General features: G+C 46.0%; 1 protein-coding gene across 2 annotated transcripts in view; it reads right to left on the bottom strand.

Moving 5' to 3' along the window:
• Positions 1 to 19,315, bottom strand: part of TAMM41 (TAM41 mitochondrial translocator assembly and maintenance homolog) — a 54,070-nt gene that overhangs the window by 25,495 nt on the left and 9,260 nt on the right. For both annotated transcript variants that reach the window (XM_088831997.1, XM_055413571.2), the window contains exon 4: positions 12,001 to 12,151. In XM_088831997.1, the coding sequence (XP_088688123.1) occupies positions 12,001 to 12,151 (151 nt within the window). The remainder of the gene's footprint in view (positions 1 to 12,000; positions 12,152 to 19,315) is intronic.

The following is a 19,315-nucleotide window of genomic DNA, read 5'->3' as shown; positions in this document are numbered from 1 at the left end:
ACCCACACTGACCACGGACCTCCCACACCAACCACGGACCTCCCACACTGACCATGGACCTCCCACACCGCCCACGGACCAGGGCGTGCCCACACCGCCCACGGACCACCCACACCAACCATGACCTCCCACACTGACCACGAACCACTCACACTGACCATGGATCAGGGCGCACCCACACCAACCACAGATTGGGGCACACCCACACCAACCATGGACCTCCCACACTGACCACAAACCTGGGCGCACCCACACAGACCATGGACCACCCACACTGACCACAGACCTGGGTGCGCCCACACCGACCACAGACCACCCACACCGACCACGGATCAGGGCGCACCCACACCAACCACGGACCACCCACACTGACCACAGATCGGGGTGCACCCACACCAACCATGGATTACCCACACCGACCATGGATCGGGGTGCACCCACACCGACCACAGACCAGGGCTCACCCACTCAGAATTACAGGAACCACACACTGAGATGGAAAATGACCACGGAATAATGTGCAGCTGAGAAGCCAGGACACAAAAGTAACAGAAGGAAACAACTTTGTGAAAAAACAAGACAAAGGACTATTTTTAAATGGTTATGTTTGCTCTAATAAGAGACATGTTTACTGCGGGCTCTTTAAAGGCATGTGCACCACATCTGCTGTCTCCCTTAAGGCTGCCAAGCCTCACAAGGAAGGTGCTGATTATCCTCAATCTCATGGACGAGGTCAAGGCACGTCAATCTGCCCAAGGCCTGGCCACCTCTCAGGATCAGGACAGTGACGTTTCAGGCGCTAACTTCACTTCACTCTGTAATTCTCCCCTGTAATTTCCCCTTTTCCCTCATTTCTGTAATGCTGGCTCACTACTTCTAGCGTTCTGAAGTAAGTTCACGAATGCACAGACATGCTGTCCCAGCAAATGTGAACGGAGAGGCAGCTGGGTTGACTTTCAATTGTGTATATACCCTCATGCTTTCATTCAGAGCCTATAAATGTTTTCTATTTCTCCCTGAAGGGATGAAATGTCATCAAACTCTGAGTCTCACACAGCTGGCTCAGAAATGAAGGATCAGTCTGAACCACTGTCGAGTTCTAAATTATTTATGCCACCTCCTCACCTCCTGTACATTTAACAAACAAAAGCTCTTACATTTTAGACAGTAACTTTCTGAGAGAGGGAGTATATTTTACCAAAATTTAAAGGCAGACAATCCAAACCCTCCCCAAACAACAACCGCCAGCCACGATGAAAGGAGCTGGGAAACATTAAGGACTTTCTGTGAACAGGGACCAAAGCATATTCGTCCCTGTGACCCCGGCTCCTCACCCGCTGCCTGGCACATGAAGGCAGATCCATAAATGTCTGCTGAATTGGATTTCTCCAACTGCTGTGCAGCAAAACTGGCTCAGCCATGGGGAACAGCAAGCAAATGGGCTTATCACCCGCTGCTTCAGAACAAAATGAATAAAATTGTGGACACAGCATGAACCAGCATCTGATCCTAAGAATCAATTTTTCTTACCTCTGCAGATGCACTCGCAACAAAATACAGAGATTGAGGAAAAACTGACTGCTGACTTGTATTTTATAGGAGTTTAACTCTTAACTGCCCATGCCAGAGAACAGCCTGTCTAATGCAATGGCTAGACAAAAGGGTAATCTCTCCTTGACCTGGAATAAAACACTCAGAGGCTCCATCTGGAGCTGGCCTGCTCTATGATTCCAGCATGTCCCCAGCAGTCAGGGACTGACTATTCTATTCTGTTCTATTACGAACAGAGGGGTATGAGTGGAAAGGCCCCAGCTCTCAGGTCTGGCCATATCCCTGGGTGGCTGGGGGGTGAGTTAGTTAATCTTTCTGAATCAGTTTCCTTCTCTGTAACAGTCATACTAACCTCAAAAGACTGCCTTTAGGTTTCAATGATTAAGGTATTAGAGGATGCTCTGTCCACAGTGAGACAGACATTACTGCTGTCATGATGTGTATATGGGAGGGGGAGGGCAGAGGGTGCAGGAAGCCCTGGGTTTCTAAGACACTGGCAGGCTAACTTTTCCTCTTAGACTAACTGCCATACTCCTGTCATCTCAGTTCAATAAACATCTGGGTGGCTTCTTAGTGCCAGGAGCTGTGTTGGACTCAGGAGATACAAAGATAGACTCTGCCTCAGGAAGCAAGTGACATGAAAACAGGGCATTTCGAGCAGATTACTGCCTGGGACTCCTGATGTGGAAGTGGTCAGGAATAGGAGCTCAAACTGGAAGTTGATATATGCAACATAATATTCATTTTAAATAGGTTTTTCTTTTTTTTGAGATATAATTCACATACCATATAATTTTCATGTAAAGCACATAATTCTATGTTTGTTCTTTTTAGTGTATTTACAGGGTTATGCAACCATCTAACTTTAGACCATTTCAGCCTCCCTAAAAGAAACCCTGTACCACCAGTAGTCACTTTCCTTCCCTGCTTCCATCCTCAGCCCCACACAGAGACTAATCCACTTTCTCTGTGTAGATTCTCCTATTCTGAACACTTTATGTGAGTGGGACTGCACAATACAGTGTCTCTTTTGATTAGCATAATGTTTTCAAAGTTCATCATGTTGGAGCACCTATCAGTACTTATTCCTGTTTATGGCTAAGCAATATTCCACTGGGTGGATGCACCACATTTTATATATCTATCTCTCAGTTAGCAGGCATGTGGGGTGCTTTTACTTTGGGGCCTTTTTTTTTTTAATGAATAACCCTGCCCTGAACATTTGCATATGAGTTTTTGTGTGGATATATATTTTCATTCTTCTTGGGTAGATACCCAGGAGTAGAATCGTTGGGTCACATAGTTGCTTTAAGTTTATTATTTTGAGGAACTGCCAAACTGATTTTTCCAAAGTGGCTATATTATTTACATTCTTTCAGCAGTGTATGCAGGTCAATTTCTTCACAGGCTCATCAACACCTGTTTTCATCTGTATTTTGATCATAGGCTTTGGGTGTGAAATGGGGTCTAATAATGAATGCTGCTGAGCACCTTTTCATGTGCTTATCTGCTATTTGTATGTAAAGTGGGCTTCCCTGGTAGCTCAGTTCGTAAAGAATCTTCCTGCAATGCAGGAGATCCTAGTTCGATTCCTGGGTTGAGAAGATCCACTGGAGAAGGGGTGGGCTACCCACTCTAGTATTCTTGGGCTTCCCTTGTGGCTCAGCTGGTAAAGAATCCGCCTGCAATGCAGGAGACCTGGGTTCATTCGATCCCTGGGTTGGGACGATAACCTGGAGAAGAGAAAGGCTACCCACTCTAGTACTCTGGCCTGGAGAATTCCATTGATGGAAGAGTCCATAGGGTCACAAAAAAATGATGAATGATGCTGAATACCTTTTCATGTGCTTATTTGCTATTTGTATACTTTCTCTCAAAAAATTGTCTATTCAAATCCTCTGCCCATTTCTATATTGGGTTGCTTGTCTTTTCACTGTGTTCTAAGAATTCTTTAAATATTCCAGACACAAGTTCCTTATCAGATAAATGATTTGCAAGTATCTCTTTTCATTTCATAGGCTGTCTTTTCACTTTCTTGACAGTTTTGTTTGCAGCATAGAAGTTTTAATTTTATACAGTCCCATTTATCTATTTCTTCTTTTGTTGCTTTTGGTATACATTTAACAGAACACTGTATATACCTCAAACGGACTCTTCTGAAAGCTCTTACATCCATGACCTGCGTGTGTGCGCTCAGTCACCCAGTCATGCCTGACTCTCTGCAGCCCCACAGGCTATAGCCCGCCAGGCTCCTCTGCCGTGGAATCTTCCAAGCAAGAGTACTGGAGTGTGGTGCCACCTGCTCCAGGGGGCCTTCCCAACCCAGGACCGAACCCATGTCTCTTGCATCTCCTGCACTGGCAGGCGGATTCTTTACCACCAGTGACTCCTGGGAAGACCATCCATGATCTATTTTGAGTTAATTTTGTGTAGGGCATGTTAGGGGTCCAACTTCATTCTTTTGCATGTGGAAAAAATAATTATTATTTCAACAAAGATGACTAAGGCAGTACTTCTAGGTGGCAGCCTAACCCACCATTCAAAATACATCCTCAAAAATATCTTCATGGCTGCAGAAACTATACCATCACTGCACTAATTCACACATGGAAGAGAATGAGGTAAGAACAAACAGTTGATGCACTGGTGTCATACATTTTAATCATATATAAATTTTTCTCTTGTGCACCTTAGAGAACACACAACAGAGAGGTATAGGAAGCATCAGGTTTACGAGACTGGTTCAGGAAGGAACCAGGACCACAACCATCCATCCATCCCTAAGTATTTACTGAGCACCTAGTGTGTGTCAGGCACCACTACAATCCCTGAAGGAGAGTGAAGAAAGCAAGAAAATGCGTCTGCCTTCCGCATCCTTGTGGTGGACAAAGACCAGAGGCAGGAACCCCGACAAATAAACTACCTCAGAAGGCAGAAGTGCAAAGAAGGAGACACAAGCAGAGGACGATGGCCAGGAACGGGGAGGAGACCCAAGGGGCCCTAGAGTCCCCACCACAGTCCATGGTGTGAGCCAGGAAGGGCACGTGCCACACAGACACTCTGCAGGACAGGGAAGGGGAGGAGCAAGGATCCTGGACCAGAGCGCCTGCGATCATCCGCACTCCGGACTAGAAGCTACAAGGCCCAGGATGAGCTCCCTCCTGCTCTGGGCTTCGGGATCTTCAAACACATTACAGTATGGAGCAGCAGTACAGCAAGTTCATGAGTTTCCAGGATTAAATGAGTTAACACATGGAAAGCACTTAGAAGACTCCCAGACTCACAGTAAGTAACCCGGAGACGTTAGATGCGGTTGGAGACTGAAACCCTTTCAGGAGTGCAGCATGCTCAGAAACCAGCCAGTGACCAAGTAAAGGATCGTTCCGAGCGACGCTTCAGCAAGAGCTCAAGCTTGCCACGCCTGCAGAAATCTGTTTCCAAATGACTGCGAGAGGCAATCCCAACATCCATGTCACCCAGGGACACTGCTGGCGAGGGCACAGAGGTGTGACTGTCATGGAAGAAATCACAGGAGCTCTCACCCCAGAGGAAAAGTCTCTCTACTGGCTTTTCCCAGGACCCAGAAATGGAGACGTTCTCTCTCACTGTAGAGGGCTGGCACTCATTCCTATTTTTTTTTTCTCTAAGAATCATTCAGCTGGCACTTGCTCACTGCTTTGTCTTGTTCCTAGAAGTAGCTAAGCCTGCATTCAGACAGTTTGGCACCAAAAGAAACCCATTCTCTCTCTCTCGCACACATCAGCTGTTGAAGGGGTTTTTGTTCCTCAGGGACTTTGAGGACCAAGTGACTCAACCTGACTTACGTCCTCTGCTAACTCTGACAGGCATCATTTGCCAACATGTACCATAGACGACATAATCCCAGTTTGGCGAATGTGTCCAAGGAAGCTAGGGTCCCCCTTTGCTCTCTTTCCTACCAAACAGATTTGGCGAAAGTGAACCACAGTCACGTCATTAGTAAAACAATGGGAGATGAAGGCAGCCTGCGTGTCCCCCAGTCACTGACGCACTGGGCGGATCAGGGTGTCTCAGCCTGCGGAAAACCTCTGCAGCCAGCAGCGACACACAGTGCCAGTGGGAAAGTATGACAGGAGTCACCTTCTGAGCGCCAGCCATCAGTGAGCGGTAACGCTGGGGGCTTCTATACACACTATCTCATGGAAAATCTTCTTATGAAATAGTTATTTCCACTTTACAAAGGAGAAAACGGGCTCGGAAAGGTTCCGGCACCTCCACGAGGCTAGCGTTCAAACTCAGGTCTGACGGCAGCCTTGCCTTTCTGTCTACAGCAAGCAGCTGTGTTGTGTGTGTGTTAGTCGCTCAGTCGTGTCTGACTCTTTGTGACCCCAAGGACTGTAGCCTGACAGGATCCTCTGTCCATGGAATTTTCCAGGCAAGAATATTAGAGTAGATTGCCATTTCCTCCTCCAGGGGATCTTCCCAATCCGAGGATCAAACCCAGGTCTCCCACATTGCAAGCAGATTCTTTACCGTCTGAGCCACCAGGGAAGCCCTATGTTAATACAAGCAAACATGGATCTAGAATAATGCAGGATAACATTTACTGAGCATTTACAATGTGTCAGGCACATACGACTTAATTTACATGTATGATTTAATTTCACCCGTATAAAAAACTCCTTTAGAGAGAAAGAAACTGAGTCACAAGGAGATAAGGAACTTGCCCAAAGACAGAAAGTTAATTAAGGTTAAAGCTAAGAGGTGAACCCAGGAGTCTGATTGCAGAGCCCCAGCTTTTAAACTCTGTATTAATGCTGCCTTCCATGAAGTAATATAATGGCTAAAAAAAGCAAAGTACTAAACAGAATGGACTTCCTGGGAGGCTCAGTGGTAAAGAATCCACCTGCCAATGCAGGAGATGTGGGTTCGATCCCTGGGTCAGGAAGATCCCTGGAGAAGGAAATGGAACCCACTCCAGTATTCTTGCCTGGGAAATCCCATGGACAGAGGAGCCTGGGGGCTACAGTCCAAGGGCTTGCACAAGAGCTGGACACGACTTAGCGACTAAACGGAACACCCAGCTGAAGCAGCTGTTTCCACATGAGGCTGTCACAGTCCTAAGGCCCTGCCTGAGCGCTCATTGCCGTCCAGACTGGCTGCACTCTGTCCATCCAGCCACACACGCGGAGGCACCTCCCACGCACCACGGGGGGGTTCTGGAGGCGACCCAACACAGTCCGGGTCCCAACCGTCCTCCCTGCAGGCCCTTCTCTGCCTGGTCAGCTCTCCTGGGGTTCTCTTCATGGGTGCTCAGGTCCCACCCCGGGAGAGGCCGTCTCTGGTTGCACTGAAGTGACGCCCGCCCCCTCCCCTGTTCGCTGCTGCCACGTGTCTGCTGTCTGACTTTTCAACTGCAGAGAAAGCTACACAAGGGCCGGGACCGTGCCTGCCTCATCCCCAGAGCTTAGAAGGGCGGCCAGCAGAGGAAACGCTCGTGATCGTGTGCTGAGGGAAAAACGTTCTCATTCTCAGTCTTTCTCCCTCCTGCACACCGTTGGCAAAATTATCTTTCCACAGCCACAAATCCTGGGCCAACCTGCAATGCCGGAAAACTCCTGTGGCTCTTAGTTGTCAAATTTCCATCTGCTCACTTTGTCATCAACACCCTGCCCAACCCGGGTCTAACCTCTTCTCCAAAACACCAGAGAGGCAGTGGATTTCAATGGTTAAGAATGAGGGCTAACATGGAACTCTGCTCAATGTTACAGGACAGCCTGATGGGAGGGGAGTTTGGGGGAGGATGGACACACGTATATGTATGACTGAGTCCCTTCGCTGTTCACCGGAAACCATCATAACACTGTTAATCATCTATACCTCAATGCAAAATAAAAAGCTAAAAAAAAGAGTGTGGGCTAAGATTCCAGCTCTACCACCTACTAATCTACGAGATAACTGACCTGTGACAGATCTGGGCCTCGGTTTTCTCATCTGTCAAATGGGGCAATAATATAGCACCCTATCAAAGGGTTGTGTGTGAGGATGAAACGAGTTATTAGATCAAAGTACCAAGAGTCATTCCTGATACACGACAAAGAATGCGACTTTCTCCTGCCATCAGCATGGACCGCAGTCACATCCATCTGCTCCTCCCTCCCTGAAGGAGACGAGCACTTACCCACCCCTGCCTTTTCCACACAGGCTGTTTTGAAGTCTGCTACTGACTCACTATGACTACATATGTTTATCAATGTGAAGCTCCTTAGAGCAGACATTGCATCCTTAATTCTTTATAAGGTATGGGACGCTGATTCACTTGATAAATGTTAAACCAGGGATCAGTACCTAAAACTAGTCATTTTACTAGTTTGTACTTTCACAAGAATGTGAAAGGTGGCCCTTTAAAAGTTCATTCGGTTTCCTTTTCTGTTTACTTCAATGCTGACTGCTAAGAATAACTGAAGGATTAGAAGGTTTTCTCCTCCCCCACTCTGCAGGCTCCCACCTTCCACCCACTCCTTTCTCACCATCACTTTTAACAATAATGCCGTAAATAGTGACCCTGGGGCAGTTAGAGTGATCCTCAAATACCACACAGAATACAGGGATGATTATTATTACTGCTAGTAATACTGGCGGATCTTGCCTGCACCAGCAATTACCGGCAGGAACTTGTCCGATGACATGGAGACAACTGTTTTCTCCATGTCCCCCAGACCCCGCCAGGGAAACGGAACTTCGCAGGTTAGGGACAACATATCAACTCTCTCAACTGAAAACAGATGTAAAATAGATGTCCAAGTTTTAAATAAAAATGAGGTTGGTGAGTAATTTGAAATCTGGAATATTCCAAGGGCTTGGGAGGATTGGGTGGTTTCCAGAAGGGATTAGAATCTGATCAATTCAAGGATACTGGGTTCTCAGAAGCCCACAAAAGGCAGGTAAAAAAGCTGGTCTTTCAACACATCACCTGGGGAAGTCTCAAATCTCCAGAAGACACCTGCCTGCAGGGCCTAGATCCCTCCCCATCCGCATCATCCCAGTCTAGTTTCATCACATCATGGGCTAGTTAACCATTCATTACACTGTGTCCTGGCTTACCAACAACCATCATATATTATGCTGTTTCAGTAGGGAAATATATTCCCAATCTAAACAACTGACTGACAGAACACTTTTAGGAAAAGGTCTCACTCACAAGGTAGGGACCACAAAGAGTGGGAAGCAGCCCTCTCTGGGGAGGATTTGTAAAGCATCATGTCCTAAGTGATGCAGGAAAAAGAAGCCAGCCTTTTTGAAATGAGTAATGTGGGCTACTTGGCCAGTCACAGACCCAAGTCTGATTAAGCAATAACAAATATAACGGCTAGGCAACAGGACGAGGTGAGATGAGAAATGGGAGCAACCAGAGGCCGAGGGGCTGGGGTCAGACACAGCAGGGTGCGAGACTTGGCTCTGGGGAGCAACCCGCTCGTTGGTCGGCTCTTCCCCAACGGCCCTGGGCCAGCTCGTGGACTCCGTTCCCTGCCTCAGAGGGCCTTCCTGAGCCACGCCACCCTGAGAAACAGCCTCACCCTCAGCCTGAAGTGTTTCCTTCCCCTCATGACACTCAGCACTGTCTGAAACTGCCCACTGCTTCTTTACTGTCAGACTTTCCCTAAAGGAACATGACCTCCATGAGGAGGTTCATTTGTACCACGCTTGTGAGCACGTACCTGGCCTAGTGCAGCGTGTGGCACAGGGAGACACGGGACACAGGCGCGTCTGCTGGACGGACAGGGCTGCACTGTGAGGATTCCGTGATGGGGTAAAGGGATAAATGCTCCATCCACCTACCTAGTATCTACCCACCCACCTACTTACTGACCTACTGATTATGGAACAGCATCACTACATAGCAGCTCTTAATGAATATTCTAGGAGAAGCGAACAGAGGCTGATACTGCTGTGAATCAGCAAGTGCTTACTGGACAACAGGAGAAACCAGGAGCATATGACATGGTCCTTTCAGGAGGTGGGACAAAAGTCAGCTCAAGGTTGAGAGCAGCTTGGATGCTTACTTAAAGTCTGTGAATAAACGTCTTCAGTCAATGTTTGGAATTTATAAAGAACTCCTAGAGTCATGAAATTAAAAGAGCTTGCTCCTTGCAAGGAAAGCTATGACAAACCTAGACAGCATATTAAAAAGGAGAGACATCATTTTGCGAACGAAGGTCTGTATAGTCAAAGCTGTGGTTTTTTCCAGTAGTCATGTATGGATGTGAGAATTGGACCATAAAGAAAGCTGAGCACTTAAGAATTGATGCTTTTGAACTGTGGTGTTGGAGAAGATTCTTGAGAGTCCCTTGGACTGCAATGAGATCAAACCAGTCAATCCTAAAGGAAATCAGTCCTAAATATTCATTGGAAGGACTGATGCTAAAGCTGAAACTCCAATACTTTGGCCACTTGATGAAAAGAGCCGACTTGTTGGAAAAGACCCTGATGCTGGGAAAGATTGAAGGCAGGAGAAGAAGGGGGCGACAGAGGATGAGATGGTTGGATGGCATCACCAACTCAATGGACATGAGTTTGAGCAAGCTCTGGGAGATGGTGAAGGACAGAGGAGCCTGGCGTGCTGCAGTCCATGGGGTCGCAAAGAGTCGGACATGACTGAGCAACTGAACAACAACAGCATCCTGGAGTCCACCTAACACTAAGCTGATGCTGACCACGTGGTCAGAGCAGAGGACAGCTCTGCATCTTCTCCCACAAAGCTGACCGAAGGTTCAGGTCCACCTTTCCTCACAGGGGAGCGGGGTCGGGGGAGGCCCCCTCCCCACATGCTCCTCCTGGACACAGCCCCACCATGCTGGCCCCTTGGCCTTTGCTGACAGGCAGGGAGGCTGCCGTGAGATGCTGGAAGCAACCAAGATCGAGGCCATTTCACCTGCCTTCCCACCCGTGTTGCCGTGACAGCTGTGGTCACAGCACACACATTTTGGGAACAAGACTGAAGAGCGAGACCTTTTGCGTCTCTGTGAGCACGGCGTCTCCACGAAATCTTATCTGTACCAGGATTGAGAGAATGAGTCAGCTGCCTCTGCAGTATTTGAGCACAGAGTCCTCTGACTCATACTTAAAAGTTGGGAAAGGGGGATATTTAAGATAGTGGTTTTCAAACTACTGTTTAAAAGACAGACTACTTTTCTGAAAATGGAGTTATACACAAATCCTTAACACGTTAAACAGATCACTGAGGGGCTCCTGGGCCCAAGGCTATGGTGAGGGGCCAGGCTCTGCCCTCTCGGCCTCCCCCTCCCCCTGATACCTGAGGAGCACGACTGGCTGAAGGGGAAAGGAAGTTAATATTCAGATAAATAAATAGATGAATGGAGGCGGAGGGAGAAAGGTTACCTTAACATGAGGAAAGGTGGAGCAGCCGAATCACCACTTTGCACCCATCACAGTAAAGACTGTTTCCAGCAAGAATCATCAGTGGAAACTCACCCTCGGAGGAAAGTTTGGTAAGAAATAGGATATTGGCCTGACCTTCAAATGTCTCCCCGCTAGTCTGCTTAGACGGGAGAAAACACTGCTTATCAGGGCACCAACATCACTGGTCTGCAGACTGCAAATATATGAGTGTCATATGAGACAAAAGGTTGAGGAAACGTTACAAATTAAAAGATAAAAGAGATGGCATCTAAATACATTATGCGATCCCTGATGGGATCATGTACTTGAGGGTAAAATATTAGAAAGGACATTATTGGGACAACTGACAACATGAGAAATGAAACTTATCAGTTTGATAGAAGTGATGTATCACTGTTATCTGGTGCCTGCACTGAGGTTCTACGAGAGGATGCCCTGTTCTTAGGAAACACACACTGAAGTAATGGGCCTAAAGAGGACGTGACACGTGTGCCCTGCTCCCTAACAGTTCAGAAGAACATACATCATATGGTGTATTTACGTGCAGAGAGGGAGCAGTGGTTCTCAAAGTGGGATCCCTGGAGGAGCATCAGCATCACCAGGAACGGGAGAGAAATACAAACTCTGGGAACCCACCCCAGACCTCCCAAATCACCTGTCTTGTCTGTTCTGACAGGCCCTCCAAGGGGCTCTGCTGTCAACTTGTGAAGTTCACCGATTCAGAGAGAGTGATAAAACAAGCATGGTGAGAGCTCTGGGAAAAGGGCACATATGGTAGCTTGCTGGATGATTACTGAAACTCACCTGAGCTCTGAAAGCGTCTCAAACAAAAATGAACAGTAACAACAGCAGAAGGGCTACCCTGTGGAGAGATGTGGGAAGGAAGGGGCCCTGGGGGCGAGGAGGCAGACCACAGGGTCCTGCAGAGGCCCCCACAGAGGCGCTGGGGCCGGGACCTCTGTTGCCGGCGAGGCGTGGGGGGTCGGGCCTGCTTGGTCTTCCGACAACGAGTCTCCTTCCGGAAGGGAGTGCAGCATGAATCCTACTCACCTGAGTAGGAGAGCCCGGCGATCTCTGTAAACAGGTCTTCTTCAGAAAAGCTTTCGGGGAGCATGAGGAAAGCCGCGGTCACAGCGCTCTTCAGGTTTTGATCCAGGGCTGAGCGGAGGGCCACATCCTCAGTCATCGCCACGATCTTCACCTGGAAAAGCAGGATGTTCAGAAGAAGACTGCCTGAAGTGGGGCCCTGCCCAACCTGTATGTTACTACACGCGCTGGAACTGTCCAAAACCCTCAGCCCTGAAGATATGCAGTATTAGGCCAGTTGATACGAAATAGTTACTATGCTAATAAGCAATTCTGGAGTCTCCTGTTTTAAGCACAAATCAGACGACTCATGACATAGGAAAGAAAACAAATATTTTTCTAAGTGAGGAAACGACACAAGCTTTGAAAAAGTACAAAATGGAATAAATGACCTTTGAGAAATTGAGAATTTTATTTTTTAATCTCTTTGTTCTTCATTTACTTTTATGGTGGACAAAGGCATTTTACTTCTCTATTCAGAACTCATCTCTGTTCTTATCTAACCTGAGCAGGCCATGCTCCATTTTGAACTGATTTGAACCTGACTAAGGAAAAAGGAAAGAAAACTAGCCAGCAGGAGCTGCTATCTTTGACATTCCCCTCCCATCAAGATACAAACTGCTCCAGTGTGTCTGACTGGTTGTGGAGACTGAACTGCATTCAACAGGATGTGCTCAAGCCGATCTCTGTCTCTTACTACCTCTGTGACGGGGTCAGTAACTGACCCAGGCTTCCGAGGCTGCTGGGAAGACTGAGAGACGGCATCTGAACCCGCGGCTGAAGGGAGCCTCCCTGAGTGCCTCCTGGTGCACTGTGCACGCGCTTTTCTAAGCCGGGGCTTCTCACCTTTAGTGAGCATCAGAGTCTCCTGCAGGGCTTGTTAAAACACCCAGTGTCAGGCCCGTCCCCAGAGATTCTGACTCAGCAGGCCTGGGTACATTTCTCCCAGGTCCCCAGGTAACGCTGATGCTGCTCCGGGGACCACACATGAGCAGCGCTGCTCCAAGGCGCGTGCTTAGACCCGGAACTGCCAAGTTGCTCTTTGTAGTAACTGTGCGGGTGTGCACTCCCAACACGATTTTGGACCATCATGCTGCTTCTGATTTTCTAAGCAAGCAGTGGGTCTAGAAATCCCTCCTGAGGACACTCATGAATCTGAAACGCAGCCACCATCTCTGAACCATTTAGTGCTGTAATCAAACTCTCCTTGTGTTCCAGAAAGTAGGGTTTAGACTGACTTTTATTTATCAAACACAGATCATTTCTGGCAAAATTCAGACTACACATAAAAGACACAAACAGTATGAGAAACTCCAAATTAAAATTGTATTAGCAAGGAAAGACGGGAATGATGTACATCCCAAAGTATAGTTTGGTCTCTGTTTTTTCATTAATTGTGAAAAGCAGTATTAGAAAACAACTATTTTATAAATCAGGCTTAAGAACCTGATTGAAGAAAGATTGAAGGTAGGAGGAGAAAGGGACAACAGAGGATGAGATGGTTGGATGGCATCACCGACTCGATGAATTTGAGTTTGAGCAAGCTCCAGGAGTCGGTGATGGACAAGGAAGCCTAGTGTGCTTCAGTCCATGGGATGCAGAGTTGGACACAAGCGAGCTACTGAAGAACCTGAATTCTACCTTTTACCTTTTGTCCCTTTTTTAAATGGAGTATTTACAACATACAAAGCTTCATATGGTATGTAAGCTACTTAATTCCATACTGCCTCCTCCTTCCTCATAATTACAAGGGCTCACCAGGCTCCAGCAATACGTGAACCGTGAACTTCCAGATGTTCAAGTTGGTTTTAGGAAAGGCAGAGGAACCAGAGATCAAAATGCCAACATCCGCTGGATCATCAAAAAAGGAAGAGAGTTCCAGAAAAACATCTACTTCTGCTTTGTTGACTATGCAAAAGCCTTTGACTGTGTTGAACACAACAAATTGTGGAAAATTCTTCAAGAGATGGGAATACCAGACCACCTTATCTGCCTCCTGAGAAACCTGTATACAGGTCAAGAAGCAACAGTTAGAACTGGACATGGAACAAGTAACTGGTTCAAAACTGGGAGAGGAGTATGTCAAGGCTGTATACTGTCACCCTGCTTATTTAACTTTTATGCAGAGTATATCATGCGAAATGCTGGGCTGAATAAGGCACAAGCTGCAATCAAGACTGCCGGGAGAAATATCAATAACCTCAGACAGGCAGATGACACCACCCTTATCGCAGAAAGTGAAGAGGAACTCAAAAGTCTCTTGATGAAAGTGCAAGAGGAGAGTGAAAAAGTTGGCTTAAAGCTCAACATTCAGAAAACGAAGATCATGGCATCTGGTCCCATCACTTCATGAGAAATAGATGGGGAAACAGTGGAAACAGTGTCAGACTTTATCTTTTTGGGCTCCAAAATCACTGCAGATGCTGACTGCAGCCATGAAATTAAACGACGCTTACTCCTTGGAAGGAAAGTTATGACCAATCTAGATAGCATATTAAAAAGCAGAGACATTACTTTGCCAACAAAGGTCCGTCTAGTCAAGGCTATGAATTTTCCAGTGGTCATGTATGGATGTGAGAGTTGGACTGTGAAGAAAGCTGAGCACCGAAGAATTGATGCTTTTGAACTGTGGTGTTGGAGAAGACTCTTGAGAGTCCCTTGGACTGCAAGGAGATCCAACCAGTCCATTCTAAAGAAGATCAGTCCTCGGTGCTCACTGGAAGGACTGATGCTAAAGCTGAAACTCCAATACTTTGGCCACCTCATGCGAAGAGTTGACTCACTGGAAAAGACTGATGCTGGGAAGGATTGGGGGCAGGAGGAGACGGGGACGACAGAGACTGAGATGGCTGGATGGCATCACCGACTTGATGGACGTGAGTTTGAGTGAACTCCGGGAGTTGGTGATGGACAGGGAGGTCTGGCGTGCTGTGATTCATGGGGTCGCACAGAGTCAGACACGACTGAGCGATTGAACCAAACTGAACTGAGTGGCCCTGAATTAAGCGTTGGAGCACTTTGGTGAGTTTGGAATTACCACAAACATCTGCAGAAAGTCAAAGCAAGGAGCAGCCCAGGAGCATGGCCTGCCCAAGGCTGCACAATGAGCTGATGGCAAAGACCGGGGTAACACCCTTGTACTTGGCAAAGCCAGCTCTGAGTATTCAGACATACCTTCACGCATTCTGTCCCGCTTAATTTTTAATCTTGGAAGATGATTAAGACAAAATTGAAGGTCCTACAATAACTCCTCTGTCTAGTCCTTGAATAACTTTCCCAAGCCTTACAGTCCATATGGAATTGGGGATCTAGGAGGGCAGCCTCCTCATCTCACTAATGGGGAGACTGAGACCCAGAGGATTAAAAGAGCTCCCCTCGAGGAACAGGCGGCACCCCGGATCAGGACCTGTCCAGAGAGCCTGTGAAGCCTCTTTATTATTTCCTATTCTTCATCCTCATTCACCAGGTCCTGCTCAATAATTCTTCACTCTCTCTCCTTTTTTTTTTTTTTTTGCAGGTGTGAGGGGAGGTGAACTTTCAAAGAAACTCAATGAAAACAGAAGCTATTTTGAGATACTAAGGAATCAAAGGTGCAAAGGAAAGAGTAAGTTTGGGAAAATTTTTCCTATTCGATGAAAAATACTTGTGTTCTCTAAGAAAGTTTCTACTTAAGTGTTTCTTTTTTTTAAAGGCAGTCTGTTTGCTACTTAAGGTTAAGAGAAGGAAAATAAAAGCCTCCCAACTCAAAGGAAAAATGTGAGTTCAGGAGACTCTGCTCATCTGGTTCTCCAGAGGAAGGTCAACCAGGAACTTGTCTGGGCAGCACTGTTCCTTGCTGTTCAGAGTGAAAAGCCAGTGAACTCTTGGGACACTGCCAGAGAGGCCCCGGAAGAAAAGGGAAGTCCTCAGGTCTGTGCACAGCTGTCTGTATCTTACTAGGAGTGCCCCGACCCAACCATAGAGCGAGCGGCAGCAGTGCTGCGGAGGGGAATACCCTCAGTGGAGAGAGAGGAGGCCCAACACTCGAAGGGCCTTTCAAAAGCCCAACCAGAGAGATTGGCGAGCGCCTTTCAAGACAGAAAAAAGGACAAAGTCACACCTGGTCTCCTCTCTAACAGTCCATGGAGACAGAGCTTGAATTGCAGAGTGAAGTTACAGTCACAAAGAACACAGCCCTCCCTCCCTCCCGTTCAAACACTCGACCATTAATCCAATGACACTTCCCGTAGCAGCTTTCCATTCCAAATGAACAGAAAGGCCGATTTTTCTAAATGGACTGCTTGAGGACCAAAAAGAAACAGTAGACATTTGAAGTGGATTAAAAAAAACAACTTATTATCTATCTACTGGACTGTAGGTGCTTGAGACTAGAAATGTGGTTGTCTTTTTTTTTTATTCTGGCATACACAGAGAAAAAACTTAGTCGTCTTCTGAATAAGTAAATGAATGGCTCAATCTTTCATTTCAAAGGCTAGAGGCTCAAAGATTTGCTCTCAGCCAGGCAGAGCCAAGACTAGTGAGCCAGGCCTTCCAAGTCTCATTCAGGGACCCTTTCTACCACTGGGGGAGGTTTTCTACTACAGAAAAGTAAGTCAATGAAGTAACAATATGGTGACGCTTGCAAACTGTGAATATACCAAAAAACCACTGAGTCATACACTTTTTTAAAGGGTTGAAGTGTGTGTGATTATATCTCAATAAAGCTATTATTCAAAAAAAACTATATGACTAGCAAATAAAAGGAAAAAATATATTGAAATGAATACATTAAAATAAATTAAAATTCTCTTAACAAGGGATTCTCTTAAAAGACCATTGTTTGTCAAAGTGAATGCTTTAAATATTTACGCCAAATTATCCATACACTAAAAAAAACCATGAAATACAAAAATTCAACTTACAATAAATAAATTAGAGGAATAAATACTAATATAACTTTAGACTTCTTTGGCCTAAAGACTGGCCACAGCGAGATTCTATTAAATACTTCACATGTTTCTCGACTTGGAAAATGGCGTGGTCAATAACGCAAACTTACAGCTGCACCAGAAGTAAAACCGGGCTGTCTCCTCAATGATAAGGTAACCGTAAAGTACAACAGAAATGCAACCTGTACTCAATTTTTTCCAGAAATGTCCATCTTTTTAAGCAAAGTATTCCTCTATATTCTTTCCTATTTTCTTAATAATAAACTTTATCTTTTAAAGTAGGTTTAGGTTCACAGCAAAGCTAAATGAGAAGCACAGAGTTCCCATATGCCATCTGCATATTCCTTTTAAAGACTTAAACTGTTAGTGATTGAGAAATCTTATTCCATTTGTAACATGGAGGATAATTTTAGAGCTTCAGACAACATAATTTAATGTAATTCCCTTTAAGACACATGAAAACAAAAAATCCACACTCATTCTCACGATTCTTTCTTAAGATATTCAACCATTATTTTCGACCAAAGGCTTCCAACTCTTCCTTTTTATCAGATTTGTTCATTTGGTTAATATCTGCTGCCACCTAGAGGTAAAAATCCCAGCGATGGGGGAGCCTGGTGGGTTGCCGTCTATGGGGTCACACAGAGTCGGACACGACTGAATTGACTTAGCAGCAGCAGCAGAGTTAAAAAAATCTGTATTTGGCTCAGACGGTAAAGAAGCTGCCTGAAAAAATCCAAGGTTCGATCCCTGGGCTGGGAAGATCTCCTTGAGAAGGGAATGACTATCCACTGCAGTATTCTTGCCTGGAGAATTCCATGAACAGAGGAGTCTGGCAGGCTACCGACCATATAGGGATGCAAAGAGTTGGACACGATTGAGTGACTAACACTTTCAGGGGTAAAAATAGTTTAAAGATACTTATCCTAAGAATTCTCCAGTTAACAGTGATTTACTTCTGCAGCAAAGAGAAATTGGAGTCAGGTGTAGGTGGAAGAGTTGATTTATCCATTGATGATTTTTAATTTCAAGTATTATGTTCAAAATCTCAATTGGTTCTTAAGATAGCTTAATTTTCTTGTGCTAGAAGCTTCTTTCCTGGTGCTAGGAAAGATTGAAGGCAGGAGGAGAAGGGGACGACAGAGGATGAAATGGTTGGATGGTATCACTGATTCAATGGATATGAGTTTGAGTAAACTCTGGGAGTTGGTAATGGACAGGGAAGGCTGGCGTGCTGCAGTCCACGGGGTTGCAAAGAGTCGGAGACGACTGAGCAACTGAACTCAACTGAGAAGCTTCTTAATAATTAAGCCTGTGCACATGTGCTAAGTCACTTCAGTCTCATCCGACTCTCTGCGACCCCACAGACTGTAGCCCGCCAGGCTCCTCTGCCCATGGTATTCTCCAGGCAAGAATACTGGAGTGAGTCGCCATGCCCTCCTCCAGGGGATGTTCCCAACCCAGGGTTCAAATCCGTGTCTCTTATGTCTCCTGCATTGGCAGGTGGGTTCTTTACCACTAGTGCCACCAGGAAAGCCCAACAGGCCTGAGGGACTGTCATTGTTATCAAGAACATTGTCTTCTCCAAGTAAGCTGAGAAATGCAGTTTTAAATGACCTGAGTGTATCTGAGTGTTGCTCTGAACTGATGTTTTTATCAGGATACATATTTAGATGAAATCTGAGGTTATTTCCAGTGCTTACCTTCTGAGATTTCATGGCACATCTGTTTTCTGCAGTCTATTTGTACAAGCTCAATTTAGAAAAGGCAGAGGAACCAGAGATCAAGTTGCCAACATCTGTTGGATCATAGAAAAAGCAAGGGAATTCCAAAAAATATCCACTTCTGCTTCACTGACTATGATAAAGCCTTCGACTGTGTGGATCACAACAAATTGTGGAAAATTCTTGAAGAGATGGGAATACCAGACTACCTTACCATCTCCTGAGAAACCTGTATGCAGGACAAGAAGCAACAGTTAGAACCAGACATGGAACAATGGACTGGTTCCAAACAGGGAAAGAATTACTTCAAGGCTGTACACTATCACCCTGTTTATTTAACTTATACGCAGAGTACATCATGTGAAATGCTGGGCTGGATGAATCATAGCTGGAATCAAGATTTCAGGAAGATATATCACAAACCTCAGATATGCAGATGATACCACTTTAATGGCAGAAAGTGAAGAGTAACTAAAGAGTCTCTTGATCAGGGTGAAAGAGGCGAGTGATAAAAACTGGCTTAAAAGTCAACATTCAAAAACTAAGATCACAGCATCCAGTCCCATCACTTCATGGCAAACAGATGGGGAAAAAGTAGAAACAGTGACAGACTTTATTTTTGGGGGC

The sequence above is a fragment of the Moschus berezovskii genome, chromosome 24 (assembly GCF_049115385.1).
Source record: "Moschus berezovskii isolate FMDL1 chromosome 24, NW_MosBer_1.0, whole genome shotgun sequence".
Lineage (NCBI taxonomy): Eukaryota > Metazoa > Chordata > Mammalia > Artiodactyla > Moschidae > Moschus > Moschus berezovskii.
The sequence above is the reverse complement of the archived record's forward strand: the minus strand, read 5'-3'. Positions and strand labels throughout refer to the sequence as shown.